The following is a 20,154-nucleotide window of genomic DNA, read 5'->3' on the forward strand; positions in this document are numbered from 1 at the left end:
GCTAAAATTAGTAGATGAGTTTTCCTATTTGGACAGTAAAATAAATGAGGACGGCCGAAAAAAGAGAGGATATAAAATGTAGAATGGCAACTCGTAAGTTGCAGTAGTTATTTGGATGAGTAGCGTGCACAGCTGTATGAAAACAGTCTGCTGACTAAAGACCGCAAATGATACACAACAACAGTTCATTAGTGAAGAAATATGTGCAGAATAAACCAGTTACCTCGGTTTTAAGTGACTTTTAATAGTAATCATGAGTATGGAATATGTTACTGAAATAAGGCGCTTCAATAGTTATAAGGTGCGGGTTATGATCTAACTTTAATCCCAAAACCTTAACACTATCCACTTTTTGTAACTCATTGTTTGAGTAGATTTTTTATGGCTTGTGGACTTATGTCGTAAGTTTGTAGTTGGGCAGATTAGTGTAGAGTCTGATCCACTAACTATAATGAAGAACCCGATACAGAGATATGAATTATTTATTGTAAATGGCGGCCATTATCATATTTATATGTATTTTCGGTCTGCAAATGTAATTACTCCAAATACTACACCAGCAGATGCCAAAAATGAGTGTAAGGAGACCAATGAGAGAAGCGTTCAATGATTTCGAAAGTGAGGTGTTGTTAATCGACCTGAGTAAAATCCCTAAGAGATTTGGTCGTGTGTAAAATTAGTGAGTGGGTCAAAATCATCTATTCATTCTCTCAGCGACCACACCGACACAGAAACGGAAGATAACAGAGAAAAGGCCGAAATATTAAATTTGGACTTTCGAAGTTGTTTCACCGCGGAAGACCGTAACACTGTCCCTCCTTTCAATCGTCGTACGAACATCAAAATGGCAGATATTGAGATAACCGATATCAGAATTGAAAAGCAGCCACAATCGCTTACTATTGGAAAGGCTTCAGGACCAGATGAGATACCTATAAGATTCTATAAAGATTATGAGAAAGAACTTGCTCCCTTTCTAGCAGTAATTTATCGTGGATCGCTTGAGCAACCCAAGGTACCTAACGACTGGAAAAAAGCGCAGGTCATTCCCGTTTTTAAGAAAGGCCATAAGAGAGATCCACACAATTATAGATCTATATCGTTGACGTCAATCTGTTGTAGAATTATGGAACATGTTTTATGTTCAAGAATTATGAGGTTCTTGGGAAATGAACAGCTTCTCTATAAAAATCAACACGGATTCCGCAAACAGAGATCCTGTGAAACTCAGCTCGCTCTGTTCCTCCATGAGATCCATAGCGCAGTGGACAACGGCGCTCAGGCTGATGCCGTGTTCCTTGACTTCAGGAAGGCATTTGACACAGTCCCGCATTGCCGTCTAATGAAAAAAATACGAGCTTACGGAGTATCGGAGCAGACCTGCGATTGGATTCAAGACTTTCTTGCAGATAGAACTCAACACGTCGCTCTTAACGGAACTAAATCGACAGATGTAAAGGTAATATCCGGAGTACCATAGGGGCCGCGCGGGGTAGCCGCGCGGTCTCGGGCGCCTTGTCACGGTCCGCGCGGCTCCCCCAGTCGGAGGTTCGAGTCCTCCCTCGGGCATGGGTGTGTGTGTGTCGTCCTTAGCGTAAGTTAGTGTAAGTAGTGTGTAAGCTTAGGGACCGATGACCTCAGCAGTTTGGTCCCATAATACCTTACCACAAATTTCCAAAATTTCCAGTACCACAGGGAAGTGTGATAGGAACGTTGCTGTTCACAATATATATATATATATATATATATATATATATATATATATATATATATATATATATGATCTAGTAGAAAGAGTCGGATGCTCTTTAAGGCTATTCACAGATGATGCAGTTGTTTATACTAAAGTAGCAATGACAGAAGATAGTAAGAATTTGCAGGACGATCTGCAGAGAATTGATGAATGGTGCAGACTCTGGCAGTTGACCCTAAACGTAAATAAGTGTAACAAAAAAATGGCTCTGAGCACTATGGGACTCAACTGCTGTGGTCATCAGTCCCCTAGAACTTAGAACTACTTAAACCTAACTAACCTAAGGACATCATACACATCCATGCCCGAGGCAGGATTCGAACCTGCGACCGTAGCAGTCGCACGGTTCCGAACTGCGCGCCTAGAACCGCGAGACCACCGCGGCCGGCAATAAGTGTAACATATTGGGCATACATAGGAAAAGAAATCTACTACTGTACAGCTACGCTATTAATGCCAAACAGCTGGAGACAGTGTCTGCCGTAAAATATCTAGGCTTAACTATCCAGAGCGACCTTAAGTGGAATGACCATATAAAACAGATAGTGGGAAAAGCAGACACAAGACTCAGATTCATCGGAATAATCTTAAGGAAATGTAACTCATCCACGAAGGAAGTGGCTTATAAGGCGCTTGTTCGCCCGATTCTTGAATATTGTTCATCTATCTGGGATCCCTATCAGGTAAGGCTTTTTAGCTGGCGAGAGAGCGTTACTGAGATACTGAACAAACTCCAATGGCAGACGTTACAAGAGAGACGGTGTGCATCACGGAGAGATTTACTATTGAAATTTCGTTACAGTACTTTTCAGGAGTCAGACAACATATTTCTTCCCCCTTCCCCCACATACATCTCGCGTATTGACCACGAGGAGAAAATTTGAAAAAGTTAAAGCTAATACAGAGGTTTACCGACAATCATTCTTCCAGTGCACTATTCGCGAGTGGAACAGGGTTGGAGGGATCAGATAGTGGTACCGAAAGTACCCTTCGCCACACACCATTAGGTACCTTGCGGAGTATGATGTAGATGTAGATATTATTCTTTTACGTAAAACTACTCTGTAGAACACCTCACAAGATACTGTGACAATTTGAAATCGCTTAAAAATATTTACCATATTTTGAAGATATGTTTGACTGTATCAGTCTGTTAATTTCCTGTCAAAGACTGCGGGAGAATGATAGCAACAAGAGCAACTGTGTTATTAAAGATGTAAATTATAATTCTTCGCGAGCGATTGTTTACAAATGTATTTCATTAATATATGTAAATCATATTTAAGTAGAACATGTTTCCCTATTTTGTAGTAACAAACCCTGTATTGAAATTGTCAAAGATTTATAACTCGTTGCTGACAGAACACGTTAACATAAAAACTGTGCCAAGTTATGTTGTCGTCTAGTGAAATTGGATACAATAAAAGAATGATTTGGAATACCTGTCCGGTTATTAACGTAGTTGCAAAACTTCTAGGCAAATGGCTGAGTTATACTTTCCAGAGTTATGAAAAATTTTAAAACTTTTCTTAGTTGTACTGTGTCATTCGAAATTTGGCCCCACGACAATTTTTCCCGTAAAATAACTTGTAGATCTTCAAAGTATATTTTTTGGTAATGGTTACGATATATTTTATTTCGAAGATTTCCGAATGGTAAACGTCACAAGTACTTAATATTGTGTGGACTGAGGTTTGTGAAAATGTAATGGTAATCCGTTAAGACAGAATCATCTGTTAATATTTTGAAATGTTTCATTAGGTGAGTTAAACATGTTTTGAGAATGCAAGTGGAAGATCGTTTAAGTTAATCAGAATACACAGAACCCCAAATGACTCCCTGCGGCACACCATATCTGAGTATTTCAGACTGTGTCTGCCCGTTGCTGCCATCTACATGTTACAGGAGCCAAGTTTTAATCAGACCTGGAGACATGCTCAGCAGTCGCCCGTGATCAGGAGGAAATCCGGTTGTGAGTCCCAATCGGGCACTGATTTGCTTTAATCACGATGTATTCAGTGCAAAGGAAATTCCTCTGTAGATGTTAACGAAACTATGAAACGTATCTGAAGATAATTGTAGCCACAGTGGGCCAAGGCCCATGGAATTTTTATGTTCTTTTCTTTCTTTTGGTAGCTTTAATCGAGAATCAGATCAGTTTAACTTCAAGTAGAGAACAACTTCATTTCTATTGCATTTACTAGGAAGAGCTTCCTATTTTTAGGGAAGCAACGTGCCTCTTATTTTATTTTCAATTTCAGTACCGTACTCATGCACAAATAAAAGTTCTGTAATAAGTCATTCTGCAAGCGGGACCTTTACACAGTTAGTTTTCAAATTTCTCACTTTTTCAGAAATATCTACATCTACATCTACATCCATACTCCGCAAGCCACCTGACCGTGTGTGGCGGAAGGTACCCTGAGTACCTCTATCGGTTCTCTCTTCTATTCCAGTCTCGTATTGTTCGTGGAAAGAAAGATTGTCGGCATGCCTCTGTGTGGGCTCTAATCTCTCTGATTTTATCTTCATGGTCTCTTCGCGAGATATACATGGGAGGGAGCAATATACTGCTTGACTCTTCGGTGAAGGTATGTTCCCGAAACTTTAACAAAAGCCCGTAACGAGCTACTGAGCGTCTCTCCTGCAGAGTCTTCCACTGGAGTTTATCTATCATCTCCATAACGCTTTCGCGGTTACTAAATGATCCTGTAACGAAGCGCGCTGCTCTCCGTTGGATCTTCTCTATCTCTTCTATCAACCCTATCTGGTACGGATCCCACACTGCTGAGAAGTATTCAAGCGGTGGGCGAACAAGCGTACTCTATCCTACTTCCTTTGTTTTCGGATTGCATTTCCTTAGGGTGCTGCCAATGAATCTCAGTCTGGCATCTGCTTTACCGACGATCAACTTTATATGATTATTCCATTTTAAATCACTCATAATGCGTACTCCCAGATAATTTATGGAATCAACTGCTTCCAGTTGCTGACCTGCTATTTTGTAGCTAAATGATAAGGGATCTATCTTTCTATGTATTCGCAGCACATTACACTTGTCTACATTGAGATTCAATTGCCAACATAACACAACAACATTGCCAACATAACATTGTCGTTGGAAAAAGTTTGTGAGAACGTAATTCCTCTCTTTCATTCTTTTTAAAGCGTCGGTTTCAGTCTATACATCCAAAGATCCAAGACTCAGTCCTCGAGTGTCGTAGCATTAATTGTCACTGATCGTGTCTGTGATATTTGGCAACGACTTGTTAATAGGAAGAATCCCAAGTTTACCTTTATTTGAAGTCCACGTTGAACTGTAGGTCCTCCAATAACTCGCTGTGTAGTTCAGTTCAAAGACAAGAGAACAACGACATACGACCTTCAATCGGTTAGTGCCTAACAAAGTACTGTGATTCGATGTCTGCAAAGACAAAGTAAATGATATCTCTGTCCGCACCATATCCACAGGTCCGTTACCCGCATCCACAAGTCTTTTATCTGAAGAAGATATCCACATCCATGCAGATCTCTTTTAGTGTGATGTTCAGACACCACCGTATTGAGAATAACTTTGTTCTGTATTTATCTGACACTTACCGATGCTTCTTTGGTACTAATAAGTAAGTAAAAAATAGATGAATAACTAAATCCATTATGAAAGTGGTTGATATCAGCAAATACGATGTCCACTCGCTAGGTGCTCGTACGAGGAATCAACTACTGTTGCTTCAACAACTCATCTGAGGTGTATATTTTCTTTATTTTTCGTACGTCGTTTTTTCTCCTTCCCCCGATACAGTGATATAGTGCCACACAGTACATATGACACTGATTCCATTCAGCCCATGACAAGAGCGTAGTGCACGAGACTACAGCTAACACTCCCTATGAGCTAGATGCTAACCCAGAATTACGGCAGTACGTTGGTTGATTGGTAGATTCGGGGGAGGGGGGCGGGGGGAGGAGACCAAACACCGAGGTCAGCAGTCCCATCGGATTAGGGAAGGATGGGGAAGGAAGTCGGCCATGTCCTTTCACAGTAACCATTCCGTCATTTACCTGAAGCGACTTAGGGAAATCGCGGTAAACCTAAATGAGGATGGCCGGACACGGGTTTGAACTGTCGACCTCCCGAATACGAGTCCAGTGTGCTAACCACTGGTCCACCTCGCTCGGTGGCATTATGTATGAACGTTGAGTAGTCATGTTTCAGTGTCCATTTAATTTCTAGTTATCTGTTCCAAAACATACTTTCATTGCACGTGATATTGAATAATGTATTTGTTTTTTTATCATGGTAGAGTGAAAGACTGTAACTGGGGAACCAAAATGACTGCCGGTAGTTATCTCCATTTAGGTGACCAATAACGCTATTCCTATTTTGAGCTTGACTACGGAATAGTTTTGTGGGTCATCCAAAGATATAAATAACGCTGTTTACGCAGGAAGATCGAGCTTCTTGACGTTGTTCGACAGTTGATGTGGCGAGAAACCTGAGAAAATTTTATTGCTTTCGACTCGCCCCGAGATCCTTCATTTGAAATGCTATTTGTATCCATTTTCATTAAATTCTGTGTCTCAGGACATTGAGTAATACATTTATTTCTCTTCGGAATATTTCACAGTTCACCATCATCAGGGACTTGGTCAATAAATTTCGTTGTTTAGGGTACGGTATATGTAACAACGAAACTCTCCACACTCAGTCACTGTGGCGGAACGAACTTCTGACTTTTGTCGTTTGTGTCCACATAGTCCATGTTAACAGAGGCCATTTTATTTTTTGAACTTGTCTTGTGCTTTTCCTTAACAGAGCTACAGTACAATATTATCCACTTACTAGTGAATAAGATATGAATAATAAATATATGTTTACGTAATAAACATGTATACATATATCTTTATTATTTCAACAATACAGTAAGCAAACATATAAATATTTATTTTGTGATCACATGTATTTACATAGATACGCTAATTTTTTTTACCGTTATTGTTTTACACAATTGTGGCGTTCTTTCATGTTCGATATTTTAGAATATGATAGGCTTTGGTTCTACTGCGGTTATACATTGTTCTCCCAAATAAGTACACCAAGCTGAGGCACGGTGGCTTGCATCCTTTCAGGTACACACTAACATCACTGGCTTCGATATCACAGCAACGGCGAAACCTTTAGGAACATCCTCTGCAAAACTGTATTCCACAACACACGGCAGGGGAAGCGGCCGTTGTTATGCTCTACAAACGCATACTTTTGTGATTTCCACCATCTTATGGATGAAAATACTGTATCGAAGTACAGATCTTTGGTACCTGGTCCTAAAAAGCACAGCCGTACTTGGTCCGGCATTGAGTGACGAGTTTGTCCTCGAATAGTTCTGTGGAGGAGGACAAACTGCACTGCTACGGCGGGTGACTAGGAGGACAGGAGTGTACTGACAGCTGGTCACAACAGCTTACCATCCTGCGCGTTTTCACTGTCTATTTGAGGCTGTTACCCAGAGATGTGTGTAGCTGTCACACTTGAAAAACACTTTAAACCACAGATTTCTAAAGCTACAACTGTCTGCACATGCACAGAAACAAATAGTCTAGCAATACGGAAACTAGTAGCAAAACTGTCGGCAAAATGCAGTTTCCCTGAGATGCGGCAATATCGGACGTATTATGAATCAAGCGACGGCGTTAGAAAATTCACAACACGAGAAGCATTTACATCAAAGCGAGTTAATACACTGTGCGTTATTACTAGCACAGCATCTCAAATTTGACACAGACTTCTTTCCACTCCACAGAAAACCATTGAAACTACCGTCATGAAGAAGTGATAGATACTACGATAAGAACGAGATCAATGTTCTTAGCGTTCTGGTCAGTGTTAGCTATTCGTAATCAGCTTGTGGTTTGAGCCATCATTAGGAGAGGCTATAATTCTTCACAGTACGGACGGTATACAGCTAAATGCTTTAACTCTGTCCTCAACATAATGTTCTCATCAAACTGACAAAGAATCGATCACACACTGCAATTGAGCCAGAACACGGTGACGCAATGTTGAACTTTGTGCATTGAATGTGAATTCATGAATATTGGCGTACTTCGAAATATCATTGTAGGTACTAAACCTTCGATTTTTTATTATTGTGCTCAGTTGATTGGGCGTGTTTGAATTTCTTCCGCGCTTTAACCTCGCAATCTTTCTTCATCTTTCCACTTTACCTTTTTTTGCATTTATCAGATCGTGCTGTATTCTTCCAGGTTGGCTTTTCAGTGAAATTTATGTTCGTGAATAACTTACATCGACATTCAGCCTCGAATGGCTTTATGTCAACACATTCTTTTCAGGTCTTCATTAACTTCTTTCGACGCGTAGACTGTCAAATCGAAGTCGCCGTATTTGGACTACACAAACAGTGAAAGTGAAGCTGAGCGATAGAGTAGGTAGGGAAAGAGATGATTTCTCGTAAGCGCAAAACATCTGTGATTACTGAAGTTATGCGGCCCTGTCTGCCCACCGCCCTATCCCGCCATAAGGGATGCTCTCGCCTTATAAAAGTTCATTAATGTAGCATACGGAAGATATTTTGGAATTTCAGAGCTTGCACGAGGAGAGAAACTGCCGTCTACAGAAAATCGTCGTTTGAGGTGCAATGTGTAGAATATTTCCTACATATTGCTCGTCAGGCTGATGCGAGACTTGACATGGTACTAGATTCCTGGACGCGCTAACGTGCGATTTTGGTTACCCTGTTAGTGGCTTGACAACACTATTACTGCTGTCGCGAGCGTTATCGCAATCTAGGGAAGTCAAAACGACTGGGTTTCGTGCCTTCGCGTCTTCCGTGCTCATTTCTTCTTCCGACATTGTCACTCGACACAGTCAGTAACATCTCACAGCCTTGCATCGTTTCAAGTATCCGCATTCACTGGTTAAACTTTTGTTTCTGTTTCACGCATTTGTGCCGCGATGCGTCCTCCAACGGCTAAACTCTCTGACGAGTAGGGTGCAGCAGATGCAAAATAACGTCACAGCTCCGAGGCGCTTGGCAGGTTAGGGTAGCGTCCGGCCGCCCCTCCCTCACACCTTGGAGTGGGCCAGCGTGGCCGAGTCGAGCTGCTGCTTCATGGCCTCCAGCTCCTGGATGTCGGCCACGGAGCTCTCGCACTTGTGCACGACCAGCTTGTGGTAGAAGTGCACGGCGAAGGCGACGAACACGATCAGCACGGGCACCACGATCACGGTGGCGGCCCACGCGGCCGTGAACGAGTAGTCCCAGAACTTGACCCAGCACAGGATGGCCACCTCGACCAGGAACAGGAAGAGCCCCAGCACTGTGGAGAAGGCCCACGCCAGCTCGATGAAGCCGCGCATGCGCTCGTGCGGGGACTCGCCCACCAGCTCCTGCACCTGTAGGCAACACCCACAGCACAGCTCATTGTCTGCAACTGACGTCCTCTCTTAAAACATTGAACTAAAGTACGCAATAAACCCGGCGACTGGAACTAAAAATAGTTCACAATGTGTGTCAGCTGTACTACTACATAAAGACAAGTCATAGTTTAAAATTATTACCAAAAATCTCGAAAACTTCTTGCACAATGCTCTAATAAATGTTCGGATGGACATTTGCTACATCTTCATCATATACATGGTATATAAATGTTTACACTATATAAAGGGCAAATATAATTAGCCAAAACTCGAAATATTCCTAATAGATTTACTGAAAGCTTTTATGTGATACTCTAATAAATGTTTGTACAAACATAAACTACACATTTTTGAATATATGTGATGTATGAGTACATATACCACATAAGTGGGAAATGTTGTTACCAAAAATCTTGAAACGTTATTGACCAAATTACCTCATATTTTTATGCAGCACTCAAACATCCAGACAGACACAGGCTACATCTTTTTAATAATTATTGTACACACACACACACACGCACAAAATCAAAAATGGTTTTGCATCACTTCGGTTCTGAGATTTCCGGAACCTGTACAGAAAATTGGAATAGAAATCAACATAAACATCATTTCTACCCTTTTTATTGCTCATTAAGACAACACATTGCATGTTTTGCCATCATACACCGTGTCTGTCAGAGGTGGTGGTCCAGATTGCTGTACACTCCGGTACATCTAATATCCAGTAGCACATCTTCTTGCACTGAAGCATGCCTGTATTCATCATGGCATATTAGCCACAAGTTCATCAATGCACTGTTCGTCCAGATTGTCCCACTCCTCAATTGCGATTCGGCGTATATCCCTCAGAGTGGTTGGTGGGTCACGTCGTCCATAAACAGCCCTTTTCAGTCTATACCAGACATGTTCGATAGGGTTCAAGTCTGGAGAACATGCTGGCCAGTCTAGTTGAGAGATGTCATTATCCCGAAGGAAGTCATTCACAAGATGTGCATGATGGGGGCGCGAACTGTCTCCATGAAGACGAATACCTCGCCAATATGCTTTCGATATGGTTGCACTATCGGTCGGAGGATGGCATTCACGTATCGTACAGCCATTACGACGCCTTCCATGACCACCAGCGGTGTACGTCAGCCCAATGTCACCCAAAAACATCAGGGAGCCTCCACCTTGCTGCACTCGCTGGACAGTGTGTGTAAGGCTTTCAGTCTGACCGGGTTGCCTCCAAACACGACGATTGTCTGGTTGAAGGCATATGGAACACTCATCGGTGAAGAGAACGTGATGCCGATCCTGAGCAGCCCATTCGGCATGTTGTTGGGCCTATCTGTACCGCGCTGCATGGTGTCGTGGTTGCAAAGATGGACCTCGCCGTGGACGTCGGGGGTGAAGTTGCGCATCATGCAGCCTGTTGCGCACAGTTTCAGTCGTAACACGACTTCCTGTGGCTGCACGTAAAGCATTATTCAACATGGTGGCGCTGCTGTCAGGCTTCCTCCGAGCTGTAATCAGTAGGTAGCGGTCATCCAATGCAGTAGTAGCCCTTGGGCGGCGTGAGCGAGGCATGTCATCGACAGTTCCTGTCTCACTGTATCTCCTCCATGTCCGAACAACATCGCTTTGGTTCACTCCGAGACGCCTGGACACTTCCCTTGTTGAGAGCCCTTCCTGGCACAAAGTAACAATGCGGACGCGATGGAATCGCGGTATTGACCGTGTAGGTATAATTGAACTACAGGCAACACGAGCCGTGTACCTCCTTCCTGGTGGAATGACTGGACCTGATCGGCTGTCGGACCCCCTCCGTCTTATAGGCGCTGCTCATGCATGGTTTTTTTACGATGGGCGGGTTTAGTGACATCTGTGGAGAGTTAAAGGGACTGTGTCTGTGATACAATATCCACAGTCAACGTCTATCTTCAGGAGTTCTGGAAAGCGGACTATGCAAAACTTTTTGAAGCACCAAAGAAATTGGTACAGGCATGCGTATGCAAATACAGAGCTATGTAAACAGGCAGCGCCTATATAAGACAACAAGTATCTGGCACAGTTGTTAGATCTGTTGCTGCTGCTACAATGGCAGGTTATCAAGATTTAAGTTTGAACGTTGTGTTATAGTCGGCAGCACCTATATAAGACAACAAGTATCTGGCGCAGTTGTTAGATCGGTTGCTGCTGCTACAATGGCAGGTTATCAAGATTTAAGTGAATTTGAACGTTGTGTTATAGTCGGCGCACGAGCGATGGGACACAGCATCTCCGAAGTAGCGATGAAGTGGGAATAGAAAAGAATCGTTCAACGTGACAGAAGTGCAACGTTTCCACAAATTGCTGCAGATTTTAATGCTGGGCCATCAACAAGTGTCAGTGTGAGAACCATCCAACGAAACATCATCGATATGGGCTTTCGGAGACGAAGGACCGCTCGTGTACCTTTGATGACTGCACGAGAGAAAGCTTTACGCTTCACCTGCGCCTGTTAGCATCGACACTGAACTGTTGATGACTGAAAACATGTTGCCTGGTCGGACGAGTCTGGTTTCAAATTGTATCGAGCAGATGGATGTGTAAGGGTGTGGAGACAACGTCATGAATCCATTGACACTGCATGTCAGCAGGGGACTGTTCAGGCTGGTGGAGGCCCTGTAATGGTGTGGGGCTTGTGCAGTTGAAGTGATATGGGACCCTGATACGTCTAGCTACGACTCTGACAGGTGATACATATGTAAGCATCCCTTCTGATCACCTGAATCCATTCATATTCATTGTGCATTCCGACGGACTTGGGCAATTCCGGCAGGACAATGCGACGCCCCACACGTCCAAAACTGCTACAGAGTAGCTCCAGGAACACTCTTCTGAGCTTAAACACTTCCGTTGGCCACCAAACTCCTCAGACACGAAATTTATTCAGCATGTCTGGGATGATTTGCAACGTGCTGTTCAGAAGAGATATCCACCACCTCGTACTCTTATTACAGATTTATGAAGAGCCCTGCAGGATTTATGGTGTCAATTCCCTCCAGCATTACTTCAGACATTATTAGAGTCCATGCCACGTTGTGTTGCGGCACTTCGGGCGCTACACGGTATTAGGCAGGTGTACCTGTGTTTTTGGCTGTTCAGTGTAGATAGGATAGAAGTATATATATATATATATATATATATATATATATATATATATATATATATATATATATATACTTGGAAACACATAAGTTACATAGCTTTTAATGTACATGGCAAACCTGGCTATCAAAAATTTGAGAAAGTGCTTGACCGATTTTCTTCAAATTTTTACTCTATAGAATGTTCCGATATAGGCTACATATGTTTAAATGTTTTTGCACAATACTCTAATATACATTCAGATGGGTATAGGCTTTACTTTTTTTAAAACAGCAGTCTGCAGGTTTTTTGTTAAACTGTGAGAGAAAAAACTGTGCTGTGCTGTGAAAATGTGTGATTTAGTTTTCTTTTTCGCATTCAGTGTTCAGTGTGATATTGGGAGGTTTAAATCACTAGACAAATTACATTCTTGTATGTGTTCTCTCTCCTTACATTTAATTTCCAACAAAATATGTATATAGAACAATGTGGAGTTTCGTTCTATTTCTTGCAGCCGGTTTTAACAGAAATGAGGGAAGTTGTATTTATAACTTATCGGCTTATGATTAGAATACCACTTTGGAATCACAATTGTCCGAAACTTTGTAGTCCTACCCGTTCGCAAGCTAAAACAGAAGCTACTATCCACACATATTCAGCAGATCGAGAGGTCTCTCTCATACCCGTATAGTAAAGATTCCAACTGTTCTACCCACCCACTCCAAGGGACTTTAATTCCGAGTCACGGTTTCCTTTGTAACATCAATAATTAAGGCCGAAACTCAGAGAGAGGAGGAAAGGTGCACAGAGAGGGTGGAAGAAATTAGCATTGCGCGGGTGGACGAGGAGACAGACAGACAGAGGGAGAGAAGGAGATGGACAGAGAAAGAGGGGAGGAGGAGAGTGGGAGAGAGGAGGAGGAGGTTATGGAGGGAGAAACAGAGGAAGATGGGGAGGAGATCGACAGAGTGAGGGGGACACGGAGATTAAGTGGTATGTCCAATTCCCATACATACTTAGCAGTACGAGGTTAGCTAGTAATTAACATAGGGAAGGAATACGAGCGTCCGCAGCTCGTGGTCGTGCGGTAGCGTTCTCGCTTCCCACGCCCGGGTTCCCGGGTTCGATTCCCGGCGGGGTCAGGGATTTTCTCCGCCTCGTGATGACTGGGTGTTGTGTGACGTCCTTAGGTTAGTTAGGTTTAAGTAGTTCTACGTTCTAGGGGACTGATGACCATAGATGTTAAGTCCCATAGTGCTCAGAGCCATTTGAACCATTTTGAAAGGAATACGAGCACAGAATCAGATGCATGTAACCAAACCTGAAAAAAATGAAATGCCTTGCCACTGAGCCGGCCGAAGTGGCCGTGCGGTTAAAGGCGCTGCAGTCTGGAACCGCAAGACCGCTACGGTCGCAGGTTCGAATCCTGCCTCGGGCATGGATGTTTGTGATATCCTTAGGTTAGTTAGGTTTAACTAGTTCTAAGTTCTAGGGGACTAATGACCTCAGCAGTTGATTCCCATAGTGCTCAGAGCCATTTGAACCAACCTTGCCACTGAATTTAGAAATAAACATACAGCATACTACCACAATGAACTACAGGGTATGTCTGAGAAGTTCGCTTAATGGTCTCAGAAAATAAAGGAAACAAGAGTAACAAACCAAATACCTTTACTGGCCTTGAAAGTAATCACCGTTAGCTACAACACCCTTCTCACATCGATTGCAAGGCTGTTGGAAAGTGTCGGAAAAGCTTGTTGTGGACTCGCTCGAAGCACTATGGTCACGCGTCGTTGGGTATCCGCATTGCAGGAGATGAGACCTGGTGCTACCAAACCGATCTGGAGACCTGCATGTCAAGGTGTTCATCGCCTTCTCCACTCTCCTCAGGTAGAAATTCTTGACGGATCAAGCACTTGCTGTCGAAAAATGTGATCGACGTCGTCTCGATACTGGATTTTGTCAGTCTACTCTTCTAGCGAGGCCGGGCAGACGCCACTGACTACCGGTTGGTCTCCGGGACGATTTCGCATTACCTGATGTCTTTTCCTGTAATGAGGTGGATATCCATCAACGCGTGGCCAGGGTGCTTCGAGCGATTCCACAACGAAGCGTTTGACGACAATTTCCAACAGTTCCACAACCGATTCCAGCAGAGTGTTGAAGATAATGATGATTACACTGAAGGCCAGTAAAACTATTTTGTTTGTAACTCTTGTTTTCTTTATTTTCTGGGACCATCCACCGACACTTTCAAACACACCTTGTGCGAACAGTTAACAGACATACAAATATCTATGCAAGAATATGGTGACATACGTTTAGACAAGATCCAGAAAGCAGTCCTCGCCATTTGTCTATATTATCGTCACCGAGACCCGACCGAGTATCGGAAATGACTCAAAGAACTGATGAAGCTTGACAGACAGTACAGGGCCATCAACAACAGCGGATCGCAGAGCGCTGACAGGAAGAAAAATAACGAGAGATCGGGAAAGCGAACACGACAGTACAGATGAACCAGGTCCAGCGAGTGAATTGAAGAGAGAAAACCTGAGACAGTGAAAGCAGAGCCCACCAATCAATGGTGCGTTACTACAACAAGACAGTAGCGAAGCGAACACACCATAGAGTCCCGTGTAATGATGCTTAGAACGTAAATAATCTAACAGTCCATCTTTGAAATGAAAGAGTCCGAAAGAGTTCAAAACCTGCAATAAATGTTAGCATGTACATAATGAACTCTCCTATCTAAACATTTCCCTACTGACTGCAGCTAAATTCATATCAGAACCTTACAATGGGAAATGGCCAACATCAAGGAAGTATGCAGAAAATTAATGGAAAGTAAGAAGAGGAACGATGTTGAATGAAACTTCTTCATAACGACACGTCAGAAATCTTGGCAAACGTGCATAATGGATACCTTCCACAGCAAAATTGGCTTCGTACATAGCAGTCTACAGAAACATAGCAACAAACGTTGAACTTCACAACATAAAATTAGCAAATTCGCTAAGATGTTTCAGTATAAATATATTAATGCGCCACACCACGAACGGCGTAGACATGCAAACAATAAAACAAAGGTATACCAATGAAAACATATTACTACTTTAATACTATATGAATTTAGGTCTTGTTTTCCTTTGGGAAACATTTCAAATTGGTTCAAATGGCTCTGAGCACTACGGGACTTAAATTCTGAGGTCATCAGTCCCCTTGAACTTAGAACTACGTAAACCTAACTAACCTAAGGACATCACACTCATCCATGCCCGAAGCAGGATTCGAACCTGCGACCGTAGCGGTCGTGCGGTTCCAGACTGCAGCGCCTAGAACCGCTCGGCCACCTCGGCCGGCCAAACATTTCATGTAATTAAAATCAACGTAATGATGTTTGGGCAGAGATTTTTGCTAAAGCGACCAAACGGTAGAGAACTCTGCGTATCTTTGTCTGTAAAACAAACAAAATGTGGTACTTCATGTATTATCGCCTCGCTTAGGCGTCTTTTATCGTCTGGCTGTTGTAAAGTAAGCATCTATGTTTACATGTATCTTAATTTTGACAGACCTTACTGCTATAACTGTCTAACTGAGATTCATTTAAAATATTAGACCTGATTATGAGTCACATTAACAACCATAATTTTCTACGAAATTTTGGATTTTTTCAGAGGCTGTAGAAAAGGCATTGATGACGAATTGTGCGAGTGTATAAGGACCGAACACATTACGTGTTCTTTCGTTATTTATACTGCATCTTTAAGCGTAACCTCCTTGAGGTTAATTTGCTGATCTTTTCCCCTTAGTTCCTTGCGTATATTTTTTTACATAGAGGTCTCGTTAGGTTGATCGGTCAAATGCCTTCGATGAATGACGTCGGAAATCGCTTCACTGACTTGATGTATCGTCTTTCACCAAAACAAACAGGCGGCAACACGAAATATTACCTGAATGTGTAATTATCATCTTTTAACAGCAATCATTAATTCCATTCATCTAAAATTTTGGATGAGGTCTGCCGTTTTTGGACGTTTCTCTCGCTCGTCTCGGTATTACGTTTTAACCACCACTTTAATAATCATACTGAATTCTTGCCGTGGCTTAACTCGCCAGGGTAGCCGAGAGCGCTAATGCGCTGCTACCTGGACACCGTTTGGCGCGCTGGCCCCGGATCGAATCCGCAAGGCAGATTAACGACGACGCGCTGGTGTGCCGGCCAGCTTAGATGTGGTTTTTAGGCGGTTTTCCACATCGCCTAGGTGAATACCGGGCTGGTTCCCACGTTCCGCCTCAGTTACACGACTCGCAGACATTTGCATCACGCTCGCGCTATTCCATGGGTTACACTAGAAGCAGACAGCTGGGGTACACTGATTCCTTCCTGGGGGGTATGGGGTGGCGGCAGGAAGGGCATCCAGCCACCCCTTAAACTTAACACACCACATCCGATTAACCATTGCGTATAAGTTATTATATAAAACCACTAATATACGCTTGAGCTGAAAAAGACAAATACAGGATGGCTTCTTGCAATTTCTGCTTGTGACGTAGCCAGCGCTCTGTCTCAGAGTTGGTTGTAGCTTTAATACCACATTCGCGAAATATCGCAACACTTATTTTGTGTTCCAACTGAGGCAATGGCTCCTAAACGTGAAATGACGTGTACTGACGTTACAAAACTCTTACAGCTCCACGTCGATGGTAGCTAACTCGCGCCATGTGAGGACGGCTTAAGAGTAGAAACCGTGACTGTGTGAAATAATTACTTGTGCTACACCGCCGCCACGCACTTTATACTTCTAGTATGAAGACGGAGAGAGGTGGTGCAGTGGTTACGACAAAGGACTTGTGTTCGGGAAGTGGGCGGTTCGAATCCGCGACTACATCTCAAGAGTGAGATTTTGCTTTAGCTCCAAAAATCGCTTAAGGTAAATAGCGGGACGGGTCTTTTAAAAAATGTGGATAATTTCCTTCCCCGTCCACACTCTAAACGAACTTGTCAATTGGATATTAAAGCCTACTTTCCCTTTCATGCTTTCAAGGATGAGGTACTGGCAGAACTGAAGCAGTGAGGACGGGATGTCAGTCGTCATTGGATAGCACCTTTGGTAACAGCACTGACGGAAATAGGCAAAGATCCCGGGTTCGAGTCCCGGTCCTTGTACAGTTTTAATCTGTCATTAAGTTCCACTTTACACTTATATTCTGATTAAGGTACTGCTGCACGTTTCGAGCATGCTCTGTCCATGACAAAGCGTATTTGCATAGAGGAAGTATGTTATTTGATGATAAAATTACCTTATCAAACTAGAACTAGCAGGGAGATTATGAAGCGTAAATCGTGTCCACTGTTGTGTTGACTGACTAGTTATGAGTGACTCATGGGCGGGGGAGGGGGACTCTTGGTAGGGGAAAAAAGGAGCTTCCAGCTGTTGTGATGGGGACTCTGGAATACTACACCTCCTTGTCTGTGGATCTGAAAGTATGATGTATGTAGATTGTTCCTGCGTTAGCTGCTGCGCCAGTTGTCTTACTGCACACCTCCACACTGTGCCACGTATAAGCTTTCGTGGTAACACAGCGGAGTTGCAAGAGCAATTTACTAAAACTTCGCTAATGCAGTAATGCAGACAAGATGGAAAGCCATTATTTTCCGTAAAAGGTACGTGCATCTCCACTCGCTATTTTTTGACCAACATTGCACAGTCCCTGAGTTTTCCTAAGTCGCCGAGAGTGCAGCTTTTCTTAACCCAAAATTTTGTCTTTCCAACGGTCCACACACTATAAACTCTTAAATTCGGTCCTTTCCTTACTGACACGTTCGGTATGTGGCGCTAGATATGAAGCGTCAGCGCGCTATGGCGGAGACGCAGTCATAAATGCCACAGTTTTTCAGATACTAAGTCTGTTTGTTTTCGAGTAGTTAACAGGCTCACAAAAAGATGAAGCCGACTCTGCATTGTAAATTCGTCCAGAATCGTACAGAGGAGGTGGCGAAATACGTCACAATTTTTGAGGTACACAGTCTATGTGCAAAGTTCGTTCAAAATTTGTCCCTCTCTCTCAGTACGTAACATTAAGAATAGTTCCGATTTATGGTGAGTGATTGTTTTTTGACTTTAACAAACCGTATGGTGGGGTGGGGGGGGGGGGGGGAGGGGGCAGTAGTGAACACCAAATAGTACCAAATGCTGCATTTCTGAATGACTTACGTCGTCACAAGTAGCAGCAATACTAAACATAAACAATGGTGGTATACCTTCATCACTTTCAGTGCTACTACGTGATTTTTTTCTACCTTCTTTCATTACTAGCAAAATCATTACGTATAAAATTTTGAATAAATCATATATTTTAGTTCCTGCCAGTGAAGTTACGACTTCACTGGCAACTTTTTTGGCAGTTGTATTAGCCTCAGACAGGAGTGACGTCATGAACCCTCCAGGTTAGCCGAGAGCGCTAATGCGCTGCTTCCTGGACTTCGGTAGGCGCGCTGGCCCCGGATCGAATCCGCCCGGCGGATTACCGACGTCGGCCAGTGTGCCGGCCAGCCTAGATGTGGTTTTTAGGCGGTTTTCCCCATCCTGCTAGGTGAATAGTGAGCTGGTCCCCCGTTCCGCCTCAGTTACACGACTCGCTGACCTCTGACCACGTTCGCACTATTCCATGAACTACACTAGACGCAGACAGCTGGGGTACACTAATTCTGTCCCGGGGGGTACCAGACGGCGGCAGGAAGGGCATCCAGCCACCCCTTATAAGGAACTTTGCCAAATCCGTTCCTAACCGTGCCGACCCTGCGAATCTACGGGACAAGGCATCAACAAAAGAAAGAAGAAATAAGAAGGAGTTACGCCATGGAGTAGCAGTGTAGAGCTTGCGCCTGTGCCGCGGCTCGGCACGCACCTGCAGTTTGCTGACGGCGTCGATGTTGGGCAGCAGGTAGGTGGAGATCATGAGCGCGAAGATGTGCACAGCCACCAGCACCGTGGTGCACACCGAGAACATGACGAACAGCCACTCGGGCACCTTGGTCGGCTCGTTGATCTGCAGCTCCACCATCGCCACCTGTGGCCCCAAAACAGACACGTCTCTAGAAAACCGCTAGGGTCCTGCATAAACACATTTTGTTCTGTGTCCCACTATGTAAGAGAGACATCTATGTCGCGCGTCAGTTTTCCGTGGAAACATAGCGCTGCAGTTATTCAAGTACAGGGTGACTCAAAAGAAGGAGTAGATTTCATAATTTCTCACAAATAGCTACACTACAGGCCATTAAAATTGCTACACCACGAAGATTACGGGCTACAGACGCGAAATTTAACCGACAGGAAGAAGATGCGGTTATTTGCAAATGATTAGCTTTTCATGGCATTCACACAAGGCTGGCGCCGGTGGCGACACCTACATCGTGCTGACATGAGGAAAGTTTCCAATCGATTTCTCATGCACAAACAGCAGTTGACCGGCGTTGCCTTGTGAAACGCAGTTGTGATGCCTCATGTAAGGAGATGAAAATTTCCGCCTTTGATAAAGGTCGGATTGTAGCCTATCGCGATTGCGGTTTATCATATCGCGACATTGCTGTTCGCGTTGGTCTAGATCCAATGAGTGTTAGCAGAATTTGGAATTGGTGGGTTCAGGAGGGTAATACGGAACGCCGTACTGGATCCCAACGGCCTCGTATCACTAGCAGTCGAGATGACAGGCATGGCTGTAACGGATCGTGCATCCACGTCTCGATCCCTGAGTCAACAGATGGGGACGTTTGCAAGACAACAACCATCTGCACGAACAGTTCGACGACGTTTACAGCAGCATGGACTATCAGCTCGGGGACCAT

General features: G+C 43.6%; 1 protein-coding gene across 1 annotated transcript in view; it reads right to left on the reverse strand.

Moving 5' to 3' along the window:
* Positions 1 to 6,651: 6,651 nt before the first annotated feature.
* The window catches only part of LOC126204037 (calcium release-activated calcium channel protein 1-like), a 119,655-nt gene continuing 106,152 nt past the window's right edge, over positions 6,652 to 20,154 (reverse strand). The window contains exons 6-7 of the mRNA XM_049938462.1: positions 19,218 to 19,379; positions 6,652 to 9,167 (exon numbers count right to left, since the gene is read on the reverse strand). Coding sequence (XP_049794419.1) covers positions 8,838 to 9,167; positions 19,218 to 19,379 — 492 coding nt within the window. The 3' untranslated portion in view covers positions 6,652 to 8,837. The remainder of the gene's footprint in view (positions 9,168 to 19,217; positions 19,380 to 20,154) is intronic.

Source organism: Schistocerca nitens, chromosome 9 (genome assembly GCF_023898315.1).
Source record: "Schistocerca nitens isolate TAMUIC-IGC-003100 chromosome 9, iqSchNite1.1, whole genome shotgun sequence".
NCBI lineage: Eukaryota > Metazoa > Arthropoda > Insecta > Orthoptera > Acrididae > Schistocerca > Schistocerca nitens.